The 19479-nt window shown below is 36.7% G+C and overlaps 1 protein-coding gene across 2 annotated transcripts in view; it reads right to left on the bottom strand.

The window, feature by feature from the left end:
* Positions 1–19479, bottom strand: part of dpy19l3 (dpy-19 like C-mannosyltransferase 3) — a 52521-nt gene that overhangs the window by 7151 nt on the left and 25891 nt on the right. For both annotated transcript variants that reach the window (XM_027137076.2, XM_047817581.1), the window contains 5 exons: positions 19017–19139; positions 17558–17669; positions 16596–16652; positions 16128–16210; positions 3481–3613 (listed from right to left, as the gene is read on the bottom strand). In XM_027137076.2, the coding sequence (XP_026992877.2) occupies positions 3481–3613; positions 16128–16210; positions 16596–16652; positions 17558–17669; positions 19017–19139 (508 nt within the window). The remainder of the gene's footprint in view (positions 1–3480; positions 3614–16127; positions 16211–16595; positions 16653–17557; positions 17670–19016; positions 19140–19479) is intronic.

The following is a 19479-nucleotide window of genomic DNA, read 5'->3' as shown; positions in this document are numbered from 1 at the left end:
AAAAATCTAATTATTGAATTACATACAATTCTCGTATGTGTAACCTTTAAAGATATTATGGAGTATTATTCAAGGGCTCTTCTTATGACTAATGATGATAGTAGAATTTTTAGTTTTGGGGGGAAAAAAACAGTGTTTAATTTATCTAAAAAAAATGTACAATCAAACAAATGAGCCTAATGTTACACTTCTTCATTTAATTATTGAGAAAAATGACCCAGCATTACATATACAGTATGTGACTTGCAAGAATGTGAACCTTTGCCTTCAGTATCTGTTGTGAGCCCTTAAAGCAATAACTGGAAGTAAAGTTTCTGGTAACTTTTGATCAGTCCTGCAAAATGCCTTTGAAGAATTTTATTCCATTCTACAGAATAGAACAGCTTGGACACTGGGTTTTGGTGGGTCTCCTCACATGATCTGCTTGCTCCAGGTCCTTCCACAATTATCCTTTGCAAAATAAAAGAAGCCTTTAGTTGCTTGGAAGTTACCATGGGCTCCATTCTGACCCAACAAACCATAACATGTCTTGCTTTTAGAGTTATCTTTGTTGGTTGTCCACTTCTGGGGAGGGTACCAGGGGTCTTAAATTTCCTCCATTTGTACAGAATCTGCCTGACAATAGTCCTCAGAAATCTCTCTTATCTCACCATAATCCACCTTCACAAACACGAATCATGAACATCAGACTTTCATATATCTCTGTTCTTTAAATAAAATAGGGCACTCACAGAGACCTAATTGTCAACCTATTGACTGAAATCAGATGGACTCTAATTTTACCTTGAAATTAAATATTTACATTTACAGCATTTAGCAGACGCCCTTATCCAGAGCGACTTACATTATCTCATTTTTGTACAACTACTGTTACATATGTGTACATTCCTGGTGTATATGTTGTATTTATAGATAAATATGTGGTAACATAAGGTTCTTACTTTAGAGTATGGACAGGTTAATTAAAAGAGACCATTCATGTTCCTCAGAGAATCAAAACAGTGCTGTGGCTGTGTTTGGAACGCAGAAAGATGTAAGGTATTGTGATGACACCATGATGCAATATATATAAACCATTTGTATGTACAGTAATGGTCTTTTTTAATGTCCCTATTCATACTCCAAAGTAAGCACATTGTTACCACTCATTTATCTGTAATTATATATTTACAACATATTTACCATATCTCTCTCTCTCTCATATTTATATATATATATATACACACAAACACAAGGAAAGTAAACATGCTACCATATGATATTTAAATGTTAATATATACATTTGTATGTAAAGGTACATATATGTACATGAATATTCTAAAAATTTATTTTTGCTTATTCTTTGTGCAGATGTTTTGTTGGAATCAACCCTCCCACTGGCACCAAGACAGCCACAACAAAGGTTGGAGGCAAAAAAAGTGGAAAAGCCTCTGAGAAAAGAAACAAAACCATCAACCCTCATGTGTGTACTCTTCTCAGAAAACTAATGGACTTTGAATGGTTACGCATGTAAGTTCTTGTTCATGTATTCTGTGAATGAACACTTGTGTTTCTAGATGTAGAAGTTATGTGTTCCAACACAGATTCAACAAGATCTTAAATGTAATACAAAGCTTGTTTAGACGTTTTATAGATGCCATTGTTTTAGATATATTCAGGATTGAGTGGAAGATTTGCTGAAACAGCATTTGTGTGATTGTTTGAAAGTACTTTGTCAGTTTTAATAAATGTTCTTGAAGCAGCTTTGACTTTGGTTGCATTATTCTATAAATTACATTTTATTCAGTTTTCATTATCATGTATTTACAGTACAGGAATATATTGGTAAATAATATATTACAGTGTAATGTAGTAAAAAATCTTTACAGCATTTTAATGTAAAACTATTACAATATCATCTTGGGTTTTGGGGAATTTACAGGATTTTATTGGCAACTCTAGTTGCCAACTAAATACTGTAATGTGGAATTACAAAAAAATACTGTAACTCATAATACAAGTTTAATTCTATATTACTGTAAAATAAACAACAAAGTAACAAATTGCTTTACAGTATAATGCTGCAGTCCATTTTACAGCAATTAATAAAATTTTTACAGAACTTTACTGGCAACTTTTTTGCCAGTAAAATCCTGTAAATTCTACAGTAAATTCTTTACAGTGTAAGCAATTGAGGGTTAAGGGCCTTGCTCAGGGGCCCAACAGTGACAGCTTGGTGGCAACCTGGGATCGAACTCACAACCTTGCAATTGGTAGCCCAACACCTTAACCACTAGGCTACCACATGCCCACTTCACATAATTGTGCCTCTCACAGATATATTTTCCTGAATAAAAAAATTAACAAAAAAAATGTATTTGTTTGATCGGGTTCGTTTTGTCTGCCTTTGGGACTTGTAAAAAAATTTACAGAAATATAGAAATTTCTAAAGGCTTCACAAACTGTGTGTGTGTGTGTGTGTGTATATATATATATATATATATATATATATATATATATATATATATATATATATATATATATATAGAGAGAGAGAGAGAGAGAGAGAGAGAGAGAGAGGCTCTTCTCTTTTACTAGCACTTCCGTTATCATGTGTTATCAGTGATGTTATTCCAGTCAGATGAAGGTCACAGCAGTCATTAAGGTGGGCGTCTGGTCTTCCTCTAACACACCGCTCATTAGTCATGCTTCCGCACACAGCTCTATAAGTGTGAAAGCACTACTGCCCACTGAGGCCACAGCCTTGCCGGAACCTTCTGCTCCAACCTGCCTCCTCATCACCATCCATGTCGAGCTTAATAGGCTCAGAAGCAGATCGATTAATCTGTGCTACTGAGTGTGTCCAAATACATTGCACATCCTCTTTATAAAAGAGAAAGAGTGGGGGTAATAAAAGAGAGAGAAGGGTGATAGGATGGGCACTGACAAGCCTGATCCTCTCTGATCCATCATCAGTCTTAACATCTTAAAAAATCATAAAAATTGTCAGACTGTTAGTTCATTCTGTATAGCTCTGTTCCTCAGCTGTACACCAGTGTTCCATTCTGCCTATGGAATGGAAATCAATTTATTTCAATCACTATAAACTAATGGATTACTTAATCACCCCACGTCGGACATAAATCTAGTCAGGATACTGTTTGCTTTCAGTGTCTTTTAGAGATGTTTTCACCATTTTCTTTGAAAACTTTTATGTGAAAAAAGCTAACCACCTTTTTTATTTTTAATGAATATATTGCCCTATTCTAGTAGGCTAGGCAAGAACAGAAATACTTCTGTAATTCATAAGTAATATAACTTCATATATATATATAAGTATCATAACTTACAAATGAGCCATTAAACACCACTCTGATCAATGACAAAGAAATTCAATGCTGAACATGGACACAACCAAAACAGGTGGAATTTAAATTAGTTTTGAGTTAAGTTACATATTAAAAATATAAAGAAATTAATTAATAAGAAGAAAAAGACAACCTGCTGGGTCCTTTCCCGCAGTGCTTGGTCCTCGTAGTGTGGGTGGTTGGTCAGCACCCGGCCAGTGCACAACTTTATTCCAGCCAGAAGCTGCATACTTCCTGCAAACACTGCACGCTTGGGGGTCTTGGAGCTGTGCAGAGAACAGAGTGTTTGACTTTACTTATTTTTCATGTTTCATTAACATCTAAGTGTGTGTATGTATATGTGTGTATAGAAGTGTGCGTGTATGTGTTGGAAAGCTGTAGTCAGCTGCTGACATTCATTTGGAACAGAAGGAAAAACGCTAACTGGCTCGGCAGGAGGGCACGCACTCAAGCGTGCGCTCACATTACTCATGTGCAAAATGTTCCTATTGGAGACATTTGGGATGTGATCATCACTTTTAAGGCTCATTCAGCTGCTTTAGAGGGTTACACATGGCATCATTACTGTAAGTGCTATCTAACTGGTGTATCAGTTTTGAAATGAATAATACAGTGTTTTTTTTTGTTTTGTTTTGTTTTTTATACCTAATCTTTATGTACCCCATGGGAAGCATTTGGACGATTACCAGTGACAATAATTTCAACAAACAGTCTTTCAGAGAAAGCCCATTAAGTCAAAACTCTCTTATAATGAATACTTAAAGGCACTGAAATCAAAACTATAACTGTTTCTTTGTACTGTAAAGATATTAGAAGGGTACACAATTATTCAGTTTGATCCAACATTTAAAGGTTTTGTGAATGAATATCCCAAACATAAAAGCAATTGTACCTGTGACTGAAAAATTCAGGATCGCATTCTACTATAACACAACGGATAATTCCAGGCTGTTATTACCAGTGGATTTCTATTAAGAGTGTACATTTCTTTAGTGTGTCGATCTATTGTCAATGGTAATAGCTCCTATGCTTCAGATGTGACAGATATTTTAGCCACATAGATAATCTGTCATGGCTGACAGATAAATAAGAATCTTTTATTTAAAGCTTTAACTTAAATTGCACGTCAAGACATTGCAAAATGCAAAGAACTCAGTGTTGCTAACAAGAAAAAAAATAGTATATATATATAAGTGGAGGAAATGCCTATTATTTTTCCATAATAATAATACTAATAATACTAATACTACTACTACTAAAAATACTACTACTGCTACTACTACTACTACTACTACTAATAATAATAATAATACTTGTTTTTTAATGTCCAAAGTGATTCCAACAGTCCCACCTATTTTCTTTTCTATTGAGAGATTTCACAAGCCAAAGTTCACTTAGATAAAATCAGGCAAACTTAATTACCATCTGTGCTGATGGGTCAACCTGGGGCTGGCTCAATAATCATAAATAATTGTGCTAAATCATAGATGTTGACACTTCTGCTAAGTAAAAAATTAGTTTGATAGCATGGATAGCATGATCTGCATGGATAGCATCTAGCAACTGAATGCAGAGGACAGTGTCACCATGACAGATGTTTTGCTGGCAGGAATTTTTTATTATGACAGGCACGCATTGGGTAGAATGTTCCATTTCAAAGGAGGAATGTTGTGTAATGTGTAATTTGTCCTCAGAGAACCTCCGAAGACTTTCAGCCAGTTCAATAACTAAGAATCAAGGATGTGACAGTTACATACTGTACAAATACACTCTCGCATCTACACTTAATGCACACACAATGACACTACACGAGCTTTCAATTAGAGTGGAGTGATACACTGGCAGAGTGGAACAAGGTTGAAAAATGGCTACAATTACAATAGGCTGTCTCTCTGCGTTCAGGCTGCCCCCCTTCTTCGCTGACATCCTCACCTCTAATCAAGCGGAGACAGAGAGAAAAAAGGAAAGAATGATACGGCAGGAAAGAGAGAAAGAGAGAGATAAAGAAGGCTGAAGAAGAAATAAGCTAGTGAGGGAGAGCAAGTGAGTAAAGAAGAATGCAAGTAAAGATTCTAGCAGTAATAGACTACACAGGGGTTGCCATTTGTCAGTGGGTGGGAGAGCGACTTGTCCTCTGGCGCTGGCTAATGTGAGAAGAAAACGAGGTGCTATTGAACTCCTGAGGGAAGACTTTGAAGAAGCAAACCACCAAGTACAGTATAGAATTGTATTGCTGCTGTTACAGCTCCACACACACACTACAAGCACTACATGTGGGAGGCAGGATTTAGTGGTTAAATAGCACATGTGTGTTCATATACACCACCAGCTCCACACACAGTCCAGAGGGAGAATTAAGCTGCGACAAAGTGTGTGAGAATGTCTTCATGTCTTTCACATATGTGAATGCACCCTCGCTTTTACATGATACTCAGAAGTTCATCACACACCCACTCGACAGATTAAATCCCATAATTCCCTGCTCAGGGCTGAGTACTCCCTTTTGCCTCAGTCATTGTATTACTGATATTAAAAATCAAAACAACCTGATTATCTGCCAATATCACATGAGAGTGGTGGCATCCTCTTTCAGAACAACTATTCAATCCTGTGTCTCATGTGATATGTTCAAAGTAAATGATGAATTTTACACCCGTCATATTCCATTTCAGCTCCAGACCTAAAATTGCCATACAGGACTAACCTCTTACCCTCTTGTCTGGGTTACTTCCTGCCATGGGAACGGAAGGAGGGTCAATTCTGTTTAATTAACTCCATATTGACTAAAGATTTTTCTCACCCTGGTCTGATTTGCATTTTATATTTTATTCCTGTATTATATTTGCTTGCATAAATGTCAGCTCATGTTGGTGTGCACCACGCTGACATTCTAAAAATTGATTAATAGCATTAATATTAAAGAGACCACGATAAGAACACTGACCTTGCCACTCACTGTCATGCAAGAAGAGGCCTGTGTTCTTTTTTTCTTTTCTTTAACACACCGGTAATGATCTTTATACTAATGATTACAGGCTGGGCACAACCAAGTAAGTGGATAGGCTACTGGTTTGCAAATGTAAATCCCAACTTCAGGGATTAAACACAACTTCAGGTGTAAATGGAAAAACCGTAAACAAGGGGATAAAGAATAAAGGAGGTCAGAGGTGCTCCAAAATGCATAAAATTATGACTTCTACATTTGATTATAGATTTCCTGGATCAACCTATAACTGATAATTTGATAAGTTGCCTACTGAGGTGCTAGGTTAAACCAACAAACATAAAAACCAACAAGCCTTGCAACCTCCTGCAACAGTTACCATGTTCTCCTTATGGTACTGAGGAAGGAGCCAAGAAGTGAATTTCCTGGAGAAAACCGTCATGCTATCAGGCAAAGGAACTTATAGTGGAGAGCATTAGAGATTTGAGAGCCTACAAAGTTGAATACAAATGATGTATGGAGATAGAACTTAACAAAAAGCAGTGGGGGTTTGGTGTTTTAGGGAGAACTATTGGGTGAGAGTGGTTTGAGCTTGACTACATGAAGCAAGACTGTTGGAATCCCTAAGAGATGTGAATGTCACAGTGGCAAAGCAAAGAAAAAGATGTGCCATGGGCAGGAGATGGTATCTAGCAGAGGACTTCAGCCGGAGTGAGGAGATAAGGTGGTCCTGCAAACTAAAGTGGCAACAACAAGTAATCAAATAATGTCTTAATTCACAGAGGTTTTTAGTAGCAAGTTAACATATTAGCGAGGTTCTTCTGCTGACCTTCAAACACTTCAGCCCTACATTCCATAAATCAGTACCACACCCATTGTTTCAAAGCTCTGGATCCACAGAAAGAAAGAAAAAGTTGAATGAATGAATGAATGAATAAATGAATAAATGAATGAATGGCTGTATTGGTGCTCAACATTACAACAATTGGGGAAACTTAAGCAGGAATACAAATCTTCTAGTTACAATGTTAAAAACAGCATCTAATCAAAATGAAACCATCATCTCTTTAAATTGATGAAACAAATTTAGAAAATGGCTGACCATTGGCACAAGCTAAAAGGATAAACGAGTTTGATAGTGGGTGGACATAACACAACTACACACTTAATATCAGTCAACTGCTCTCTAGTTAGTCAGCAGAAAAAGCCAGCAGAAAATCCATTCTAATGTCAGTTAGGTGAACAATGCAGGTCAGTACAACCCACGTTGAAAGGAGAGAGGGGAAAAAAAAAAGGCAGAGGAAAGCATTTAATAGGCAGACATTATTCTCCATCACCCTGAATGAGAATTGACTCCCTCAGATTATTTGTTTAAATTCTTATTGGAACCTTCATCAGATTTAGTACCAAAAAATGGTCTATATTTGCATCAAGAAATATTACATGGCAAAGATTCAACAAGTTGCGTGAAACTTTGCTTTAGGAAATTGCTCCTGCTGTCTGAACAGCATTCTCTAGAGTCTACAGATTACTAAGGCATGCTGTGAACTTGCTGTTGCATGCAATTCTAATATACTCGTAATAATACTCATTTTCTTGTGTTCTTGTTCATCAAACCAGTTGAAGAATGTTAACAGTAGTTACCTTTAAATTACTTAACCATGAGGGATTAAGTTTGTGGCTGTTTGTTCCATAGTGCCACTTGACATTACCACTTTTATGTAGTGCCACAAACTCTGAACAGATGAGAAATTCATTTTGAAACTCAAGTGGAGAATAAGCACATACTTTTCAGTTCAATTATCTTTAAACTATGTTTTTTGAAGAAAGCATGTCACTAATCAATTTACTAACCTAAGATGGGAAATTGAGGGGAGAAGGAAAGCAAAAAGAGAGAGAGAGAAAAAAAAACCTCTTAACGATGAGCAACCATCAGGTAATCCGGAACAGTGCTTATCCGGAACCGGGTCGTGGGGGCAGCAGTCTAAGCAGACTTCCCTCTCCCCAGACACTTCCCTCTCCCCAGACACTTCCTCCGGCTGCAACATATGAAAATCACTGCTGCTATAGGATTTTGTAGTGTATTTTTTCCCTATCTTGCTAACCAATTATGGGATTTATGGGTTGTACTACACTTTTTTCTCTTGTCAGTTCATCCTTACGCAGCCTTACATATTTACTCTGAAGTTACCCAACTAGAGTGGATCTACTTCATCTGCCCCAAGATGCTATTTTCTTTAAGGGTTAACATATACATTCAGACGTTCTCCATTTTGTTGCCTACCACAGTCAGAAATCAAAGTTTTCTGATAAACTGAACAATGTTTTTGTTTGCACCAATTGTAGTAAAGGGTGCATCTTAGCTGGACTGCAGTTTCAGAAAAGTATGAACCGAAGTGACTGAGGCCACATGTTCTGCCCACACACATGCTTGGTAGAGCAACAACTAATTCTATTGAGTTGCAAGTGACGATGTTTTAAATCGTAGAACTCTCGTATTAATTAATTAAAGCAGGTGAGCCTATGTGGCCACAAACAGTGCTTATCCATGCAAAAAAATAAAAAAGAACCACTAGCCGCCTTGATGCATAGCACCAATCACTTTTGACCATGCTCATAGCTTTGTCTTTTGAACCTTTTAGCTTTGATCCTGAACTAACCAAGTCTGAACTGGACATAGCTGCTGGAGATTTGTCAGCAGAAGCCATCAAATTTGAGAGGAAGGAGAGGCAGAAGCAAACAACAAGGCACAAAGGCAAAAAGCAACAAAGAGAAAGCAAAATAGACACAAAGAGTGAAGAGAATATTTAATCACTCAACTTCAGTTCAAATATTATCTAATTGATTGGGTGAGAACAAACACCAAAATGCCATGTGACTGATCTGATGATGAAGGAAAGTGACTTCATGTGGGGGAAAGCCACCCTTTAAAAGAGCAATTTGAAATTCAGTCGGAGAAAATTGGTTCAATTATACCACAATTAACTCAATTGCACATCCAACCTTGATTCAGTGGCATTTAGGGCAGTAGCTAAGAATTATTTTAAAGTGCGAAAGGCCAGATGACTGTATTTAGTTAATAAAAATCATGGAACTGAGTCAAGCCATTGCTGAAGAAAGCATGTGCGCATCGTATAAGTAAAGTTTCTTCTGAGGCAGCTACTCCGCTACTTTAAAATTCAAAAGAAAACTGTTTGACATAGAACCAGAATGAAACACAAAAAAGAGGAAATGCAAAAAAGACAGAAAAAAGAACAAAAAAAACAAAAACAACAGACACTGCAGCAAGCATAAATGAAAAGTGTCTTTTGTTCATTCTGAGAACATAAATTACCCATGTTCCGAAGGGTTACAAAAGTTTTTTCCCCTTCAGAGACAAATTTGCCTTCATTATTACAAAACAAAGCAACACTTGGAAAGAATGCAGTTTCCCTCATATTGACAAAAGGACGTGTGGTATAAAAATCACAAAACCATAGAGAGGAAATTAATTACATGTCAGACAGACATTCGGAATGATAATACTGACTCTGATGACAGACCTTTAGAATGCTCACAAAGACCACGTGCTGATCTGTGGGACAGAGGAAGTCTGAGTGAAGGCCATGGATCGCTCTCAATAAGGAGAAACATTTTCTCTCACACACTCCAAAAGCTTAATCTGTCACCATATTTGGTAAACTCAGATATAAAAACTACACATGCAAAGCTCCTACACACGGGACATAATATCAGCTGTAGATAACAGTTAACCTAGCGTGTGTGATCCTCACAGGTCGTGACTGTACTGCATTGAGCGGCTCCTCTACACTGCAATTCAAAAAGTGCTTCAAACTTTTACCGAACGTGAAGAGGAGGGAATCGAGTGTGAAATCCAACAGTGACGGAATCTGAATCAACTCCTGACAAAGTCCTTACTCCAGATGTGCTTCCATTATCTGCTTAATGTGCCAAAAGAGGAACGATGCAAGGCATTTTCAGCTTTACTGAGAGTAGCTACTGATAGTATATCTGCAGTTAATGAAGCCTGCTAGCAAGCTGGTGCCCCAAAAATGTCAGCATTTCATGAGCGGTATGGACCTCATTAAATAACGTTTTCTCTCTTGCTTTATGGTTTGACAGGAACTTAATTCAGTTTCAATTTAGCTCAATTCAGGTTAGACATTACACACATCCATAACTTTGCACTACAAAGGAAAAGCTAGGCGTTATTGATTGATTGAGTGAGGACTACATGCCACAAAATGCATAAGTCAACGATGCTGCAAAAAATATAAACAACAATCCATTCCTGATACATTAACTTATCTTCATGATGGAATAAATATTCAGAATGTATGTAAATTTATAAACGAGTGTCATAAATGCACATGAATCATGTTTACATTCATGTTTCCTGTCTTCTATTACGTGGTCCTCTATAATTGGTAGGTTCTTGACATATCCTTAGTCCTATGCATTTCATGTTGTGAAGGATTGTTACAGCACTGCAATCCATTACATCTTAGCAAGTGAAAATATCTTGAAAAGAATCTGAAATGTATCTGGATTTCCTATTACAATATTATAACAAACCAAATATAAGATTGTTACTTCCCTAAAAATGTATTGTGGGAGTGCCTGTGTTTTTGTCTCTCTCTCTCTCATATCTCGCTCTATTAGAACCTTCTGTGATTACTGATTGGCTCTAAGCTTCTAAAAAGAAGCAAAAATTAGAATATAGAAATTGTTTAATAATCTTAAATTTTGGTTAATTGAATTCTTATAACAGGAACTACTAGATCAAGTAGGTTAGTCACAGTGTGTGATCAGACGGTTCCTCACATGCGTTTCGGTTTATTACTGTCAGCCCATTTTTATCACAAGAAAGTTCCTTATTTAAGTTCTTCTCATGTCTTCTGTGAATAGCTGTGACTACCCAAACATTTTGCAATCCCTCTTCCTCTGGGTTCGCACTAAATCACACTACTTCAACCTCTGTTTCTCTGTGCAAGACACAGACTACACTGAAATCCTTTTGCTATTTTTTGGCCCAGCTAACCACCTTTCCTCGGCAGCCAGACTGTCTTTTACCTTATACCGACAGCACGATGAAAACGGAATATCGTTTTGAAAAATAAAGAACAACGACCGGGAGGTTTGATCTTTCCTTTTGGTTTTTCCTTTTGGGGACCAAAAGTCTAAAAGTACCTGTAAAAATTCTTCTGTTTTGCTTTTTTTTTTCTTCAATTTAATAAAGATTTTTTCATCTATACAATATTACACAAGAGTAAGTGCTGTTGTACTGAATATCAACACAGCTGTGATACAGCCGTAGGCACAGGGCCGCAGGCTAAGCGCCGTATATAATCATAGCTGAGCTGATATTCAGTACAACAGCATGTTTGCGAGTGTGATATTGGTTTTATATGACAGTTCTATAGACAAGAATTGTTATTAAGTAACTGATATTTCAGAGACATACTGGCAAAATATTTTTGTATATTTTTCGTTCCATCAGCAAAGGTAGTTTCCGAAGAAGCCACACTCATGAATTGAGTGCTGAATATTGGAGATATTGGATTGGATGTACATATATATATATATATATATTTCTGTGCTTTTGAACTAAATATAAGTATGTTGGAATGCAGCTTGTCCAATGAAATCAATTTTCAATCAACCATCTTATCATGGTAGTATTAGTGATATTACTGAGTTTGTCTTGGAATATTTATGAAAGTTTAAAGATTACCTTAAATATACCATATCTAGCGAACTATAGATTTTTTTATTCATCTCTGAGGTGTAGGCAGCCACAGCAGAATCATACATTAAAAAAACACACATTTTTTTAAATCAATGAGTACATATATCCATATAAATAAAAATTGGATTACATTTGGATAAAAGGTATTTGATTATCTGTGAAACATGTCTACATGTCAGCAGGTGATAGATTAGAATGTTTTGATTGATGTTTATTGTGTTTATAATCACACCTTGTCACGTATATGCAGATCTGTTATGCTCAGTGACAGGAGATAGACAACAAGCCATTAATAAATGGCACCACTTTAAAAATGACACCTCAGTGAAGAGGGATGTCTGAAATGACAAATACGGTATGTCATCATTTTTCGGTCTATACATCTCATCGTCTTCATGTCTTCTCGTCTCCAGAAAGGAAAGAACTATAATACAATGTGAGGAATACATATCCTCTTCTGTGTATGAATTCTGCTTCAGCTCCACACTAAATACTCTCTTGGAACCCCACTTGAACCTGCTGTCTTATCTCATTAGTCTCAATTATATATAGCGTTAAGTTCGTGTTTTTTTTTTTTTGCCATGTCTCCTGTAAACATGTTATGTCTGCAAAACTAAGCTGTGTTTACAAGTTTTTAGTTCAAGCCTGGAAAAAGGTAAATACTCTCTGTATTATAACGATGTTTACGTCTAATGACTCATTCCCCTGCTTCCCTGACTCATTCACTGCTCTGGTTGCAAAAATAACAATAACTGTGAGAAGATCAAAATGAACAGGTGCTTGTTGAGATACGTTAAACTTGTCCATGATTTTGATCCTTGAAAAGATGTTCAGATATAATAAATTTCTCATTAAACTATTTGTACACCGCTTCAATTCAATTACAGGGGTGTACAACGGGACCAACGACTAAAATATGTGTATTTTACTCTCACAAGGTCATCTACTAATCTTTTTAAATCTTGAAAAAGACACTTTTTTTAGAGACATCTGTACACCCCAAGTATATTCATGCGACAGCAATGCAGTACATAAAATCATGCAGGTACGAGTTAACAGCTTCGGGTGATGTTCAGAATGGAGAGAAAAAAATGTGATCTCAGTGATTTTGACTGTTGCATGATTGTTGGTGCCAGATGGGCTAATTTAAGTATTTCTCTAACTGCTGGTCTCCTGGGCTTTTCATGCACAACAGTCCGTAGAGTTTACTCAGAATGAAGAAAAATATTACAGAGTCAGTTCTGCGGATAAAAATTTAAGAGAGAAAATGGCCAGACATTGTCGCGTTGGCATAAAGGCTACAGTAACTCTGTACTGTGGTGAGTAAAAAAGCATCTCAGAATGTATGTCAATTAGTATAGTACTCCTACTAAAGTGAGTGCAGAATAAAATAATTTGATAGAACATATTTGGGTAAGTGCAAACAAAAAATAGTAAGTGCAGGAGCAGGCAGGATTGGGCAGAAATCCACTGAGTGCAGGTTAGTCACATCATCGTAAATGGACATATTATTTTAAAATCAATCAAATCAGGCTCAAATGTGTCTAATAGTAAATCCAATATAATATCGGATATAGTTCACTAGATATAGTGAATATGAAATACTTTCTCAAGCCCAAAAATAATACACCAGGCAGTACGGCATACTGTGACATATACAGCAACAGGATTATTTAGTATGATGACTTCTAAACACACTTATGTTCAGCAAATCCTATGTTCAACCCTCTACTTATCTTCTGCACGTGCAATAAACCACACAGACCTTTCGTAACATATTTTTGTGTAGGATAAGTGTTCCATTAAAAAGGGATGGTTAAGGGGCAATATAAAGGTCTGGTTAAAGATTTTATACATAACACCCACACTTACACAGTCCTGTGCAAAAGTTTGAATAACCTTAGGATAAAATTAATTTCTTTTTATACCAATTTGACATGTGTGGTAGAGTGTCAGTTTTCACAAATCCCTTCATTATCACAACATATGTTCCAAAAGCACTCTTTTGGATGTACTAGTAATGTAAAAATGCAAATGAAGTTTGCATATCACTTTCTGAGCATGCAAAAAATATATATTTTTGTATGACCTGCATAGCTGGCCTTTGCCTTTATTCCCGAGTTGTAATAGTGAGATTTCAAACTGCCTTGTTCAGAGGATCATGATAAATCTTTCTCAAGCTAATTTTTCTGATGTTACATTATGTTATATCTTATGGTTTCGTTTGTAATTTAATCGGTAAAACAGAGACGTTTTACTTATTGTCCCTTAATTTTAAAAATAGATAGATAGATAGATAGATAGATAGATAGATAGATAGATAGATAGATAGATAGATAGATAGATAGATAGATAGATAGATAGATAGATAAATGGGGGGGGTCACATCACATTTCGACTCAAATTGTCAAAAAAAAAATGTTGGGCTATTTAAAAATGTGCATATTAAACCAGTGACCAAGTGCAACCTACTATGGATATAAAGAGTTTGGATTTTTAACCTGATTGACTAGATTGTCTAGTACCAACAGTGTCAGCACTTTTGTATTACGTTTGGCATTGAAGCATTATTAATTAGCACTTTTCATTCGTTCCTTCGCTCGTTCGTTCATTCATTCGTTTGTTCGTTCATTCATTCATTCATTTTTGTTCACTGCTTTATCCAGGTCTTTGTCATAACGTAACTGGAGCATATCCCAGTAATGTTGGGTGGGAATAGAATACATGACAAGACTACATACACACATTCACACATACGGGGTGTTTAGTCTCCAATCTATTGACAAGTTTTTAGAAGATGAGATGAAACCTGGAGGAAACCCACATGAACACATGGAGAACATGCAAAACTCCACACAAATAGTAAGGCAAGCTCAGAATCAAACCAGGATTCGTGTTTCATGCTAAATCTGCAAGCAGATGTCAAAAAAGTTCTGCCTTGACAAAATCTGGGAAACTGAGCATCATTTCATCATTCATCCATTACCAAAAATTACCTGTCAGCACATGTGACATGCAAGAGCTTATCATAGCACTCGATCATTCCTCTGTCTGTTGCTGATGAACTATTTTTACTCCATTTTGACTGTCTTCAGTTTTCGCTGTCTGACAGGAAAACAAAACGCACCATTTACTTGTTTGCGCTGCTTAATCACTGCCTTCATTTCCAATATTTTCACATTGCATGACAAGCCAAAAATACACAAAATTCAACTGTCTAACCGTTGCTCTCCAATTGACACTGAATTCGTTACATGGAGCATATTTTGGAATCAAGGATGAAGGAGAATAAGCTAAGATCTGTGGCTCTATACTCTAAGGCTAGTTCTCTTACTCTCTCTTTCACAAACACACACACACACACACACACACACACACACACACACACACACACACACACACACAAACACAAGTGCAGTTTCCCGAATAGAACAGACATCACTGATAATCTACATTTGAGACAGAAAGAGCTTTGGGAGTCACAGCGCTGCTGAAAAGCGATCCCTCGCTTAACTCTTTCATCAGCGGGGTAATTAGCGTGGAGAAAAGGCTTAGCACCACTGCACCAGTCAAGGTAACTCCATACTCTAATCCCCGACACAAATTGGATTTTCTTAGCACCGAAAAAACCTGTGTCATGTGCCGTCAAATCTCAGTCACACACACACACACACACACACACACACACACACACACACACACACACACACACACACACACACACATGTGCACACACACACTCTCTCTCTCTTTCACTTTCCCCTCACACACATACATATACACAAACACACAGACAGACCGATATAATGTTTCATCTGATCTCTGTCAAAAAAACAAAACAAAAAAACACACACTCCACAAAAGCTAATAATAACAAATAACTTCAGAAAGTCTAATAAAAGTGTGAAAAATATCTGCTCCTTTATTTGGTTTGTAGCCAGAGTTGTGAGGTGTGTATGTGATTAAGTGTCAGTGTGTGTTTTTCATGAGAGAATACGAAGTGTGTTTGGACTTCTCTATTAAATTTGCAGCACATTTTGTTACAATATCTTTATAATGTTCTGTGATCTTGTGTATTGTATCTTACCTAATCCATGTCATCAACTCCACAGTGTCTGGGTCATAAAATTCTCTCAGTTCTGAAATTTCTTCTGTCATTTTGGGCCAGAACTAAAGCACAAAAGTACACACACACCCACACCCACACCCACACCCACACACACACAAACACACACACAAAACAAGTGTAAAAAGAGAGGAATCCTACAAAGATAATGCTACTACTATAAACCACATACACACAAACCTATAGACACACAGACAACTGCACATTTTATGCTTGATTGCATATTGCAATTCTGCTGTTGACAGAGCAGAATTAACCCAGCAGGGGCAAAAATCCTCTTAAAAATAAATGCTTGGAGAGTGCTAGTATTTTTTTCTTTAGGTTTCCATGCATGGCTGTTTGAGCTAAGCACTTCCTGCCACCCTGCTGCCCAGGCAGATTAGCGCAATATGCAAACAGAAAAATGATCGCCTGCTGCAAACGTATTACCTTGTAATAAAGGAATGCCAGTAGCACTACCGGAACGGAGTACCTGATCAACTTTAGCTGTGGAAAACACACAAACACGTTAACATACAGCAAGAAGGAAAGGAAATACTTAGGTTGTTCTTAGGTTGTTACTACATTGCCACCTAGTGAGGGAACATTTGTAGTGCAGGCACTTAACACCTGGGAAAACATTCACCGAAACTCAATTTCCGTTCACAAGAGAGTAACGCGAGTCTCAAGATACATCTTCACACTGAGATACAATCTATATCATTGTTTTGTTAGGTTTCAGATATGCACGGACTGCATCGCTTATCTTCCTGTTATTGTGGTATCTGGTAACACAAGCATGAACTCTGTGAGACTGGGGAAAAAAAGCTGTGGATTAGTGGATTAGTGGATTCAGTACAACGATCCCTGCACGGAAGGTAAAAAGATGATCCTGACATTGTAATTTGACGGATAATCTTACAAATCAGAGCTGTAAATTTCAAGTTAATGACGTTAAAGAAGAAACTCACTGCAAATCACAGTATTTGGTGCTTAAGGAAAATATTGAGGGGGGAATATGCTGTAAGGGAAAACTTTATTTAGTCAAAACATGCTTTTAGCATTAAAGGTGCGATATATAAGATTTAAAAATGGTTTCTAATGCTGTAATAATTTCATGATTACCTTAATCAATTCCTTAAAATAAAACACATCATGCTATAATGCAATGCACATTTTTAAATAGTTTCTTAACTACAGGTTACTGTTAACCTTTTTTCTGGCCCCCTAGACTCTACCTGATTTTAAAACAGGAATACAAAGGGTAAAAAGTTTCAACAAAACAATGGGGTTGATTTAAGGGAAAAGGAAAGGCTCGTCATTAGAAATGCAATCTACAGCGGCACGCACTAAAAATGACAAACTGCTGCTTTAATACTGAAGTAGACTTGGATATGTGAGTAAGATCTCACCTTTCCTTCAGTATTGCAATGGATCACTCGCAGGCAAAGCGTCCACATCTCCTTACCGCACACGCCGAAGGCGGCAAAGGCGCACATGTGACCGGTCCACAGATACTTCATCCTGTAACCAGAGACAGTGTCACAACTTTTCGCTGCTTTTGTAATAAAGAACAGCATCAGATGCTGCAAACGCATTATCTATGAATGAGCATGCACTCTCAGACCTGTTAGTATTCGAAAGACACCGGAGGGAATTCCGAGTGGGATATATTGCGATCTTTTCTGCAAAATAATTCACTCTGCATTATTGTTTCTGCAGAACTAGCCGGAACCACCCGCCGCTCGCGGCTTCGGCTAATAAGATGGAGATTAAAGATTAGAACTGGCCTGAGTCAGTGGAAGAAAAATGGATATAAAAAAAAAAGGCAAAAAAAAAAGTTGAATTTCAGCAGAAAGAAATGGGGAAAAAAATCATAGGGGGGGATTTACGAATAATAAATGAACACAGGAAGGTCTGTGAAAACACAGAGGAATAAAATTTTATCGGCTACACCTGACTGGTTTAAAATTTAAAATCAAAGTTACTGAAGTTTTCTGCAAACTTTAAGCATTGCAGCAAAGAAAATATGAGAAAAATGAACTGAAAGCAAAATACTCCACGTCAGTTGCTATGAGACCGTGGGATTATTTCTTATTTTTATGTGATGATTTATGATTTAATCATTTGCATTCATATGTACAAATATCTGGCGGGTTTTTTTGGGTCAAAGTTGTTGTTTTTTTCTTTTGCCCTTGCTCTTTTTATGATTATGATTAAGACAGATTTTATGTTTATGATTTTTTTCCTCAACGTCTTCACTTTGGGTATAATCTATATTGTCTAAAGTGTAAAATATTATAGTCAACTTTTCCCAACACGTCTTGAATTTGGTATTACTAAGAAATGAATGGAAAGATACCACCGGGGTGGGGTGTGGTGGGGTATCTGGGGGCCGACATTAATATCATATCACACAGCCTGAGATCCTCGACAGCTCTAAAGTTTTTTTTGCTGTATTTTGTTGACACACAGCTGTTGTGTTTTATATTACATAGTAATTGTAAGAGATGCCTAATTTATGCCTGAAGCTGCATTTAAGATTGTTGCAGGTGCATCTGTCTCACGAGAAAACTTTTACTACGTTTTTGATCACATTTCCTTTCAGTTCCCTCAATGCTAAAAGTATGAACTGGCCTTAAAACTTCATCACCAACAAGCATAAATTCTAGAAATATGTTATAAATGCCTTGTTGACTGTTCAGTGTCCATCTATGATTTTCCAGATAAAGCGTTACCCAAATTTCTACCAGTGTCTTATATTTACACCAACATACCGTCCACCTCTACAAAGTACTCTGCTAAAAGAAAAACAGAATGTATTTCTAATGGTTATCAGGACTATCTGGTTCTGAATCTTCCTCTGTTTACCTCATGGTAGAGAAAGCCAGCAGGCCAAAAAAGACTGTGTGGAGGAGGTTGTAGGCAACGTCTGGACGCATGTTAAATGCCGTCTCTTCTGGGGTTTCAGACCTTCGTCCAGCTCCGGACTCTCTAGAGCAGACAGGGAGAGAAAAGAGCAAAAGAAATGGAAATGTCAAAAAAAAAAAAAAAGTATGGGTGAAATCATGAAACACCAAATTCACTTTCGATATTCTATTATTATTATTATTATTATTATTTTTATATATAATAATTTAAATTCAATCTATAATTTGGGTAACAAGGCTGTAAAATATCACAATTTTTTTATATAAAATATATTTAAAAAAAGGAAAAGAAAGAGAGAATTTACATGTCTTCCTCTCATGACCTTCATGAAATTCGGATGATTTAAATTCCGGTTGCAGATGTGACTTATGGAATATTCTAAATATTTTATAAGGGTGACTGT

The sequence above is a fragment of the Tachysurus fulvidraco genome, chromosome 1 (assembly GCF_022655615.1).
Source record: "Tachysurus fulvidraco isolate hzauxx_2018 chromosome 1, HZAU_PFXX_2.0, whole genome shotgun sequence".
In the NCBI taxonomy this organism is placed as follows: Eukaryota; Metazoa; Chordata; class Actinopteri; order Siluriformes; family Bagridae; genus Tachysurus; species Tachysurus fulvidraco.
The sequence above is the reverse complement of the archived record's forward strand: the minus strand, read 5'-3'. Positions and strand labels throughout refer to the sequence as shown.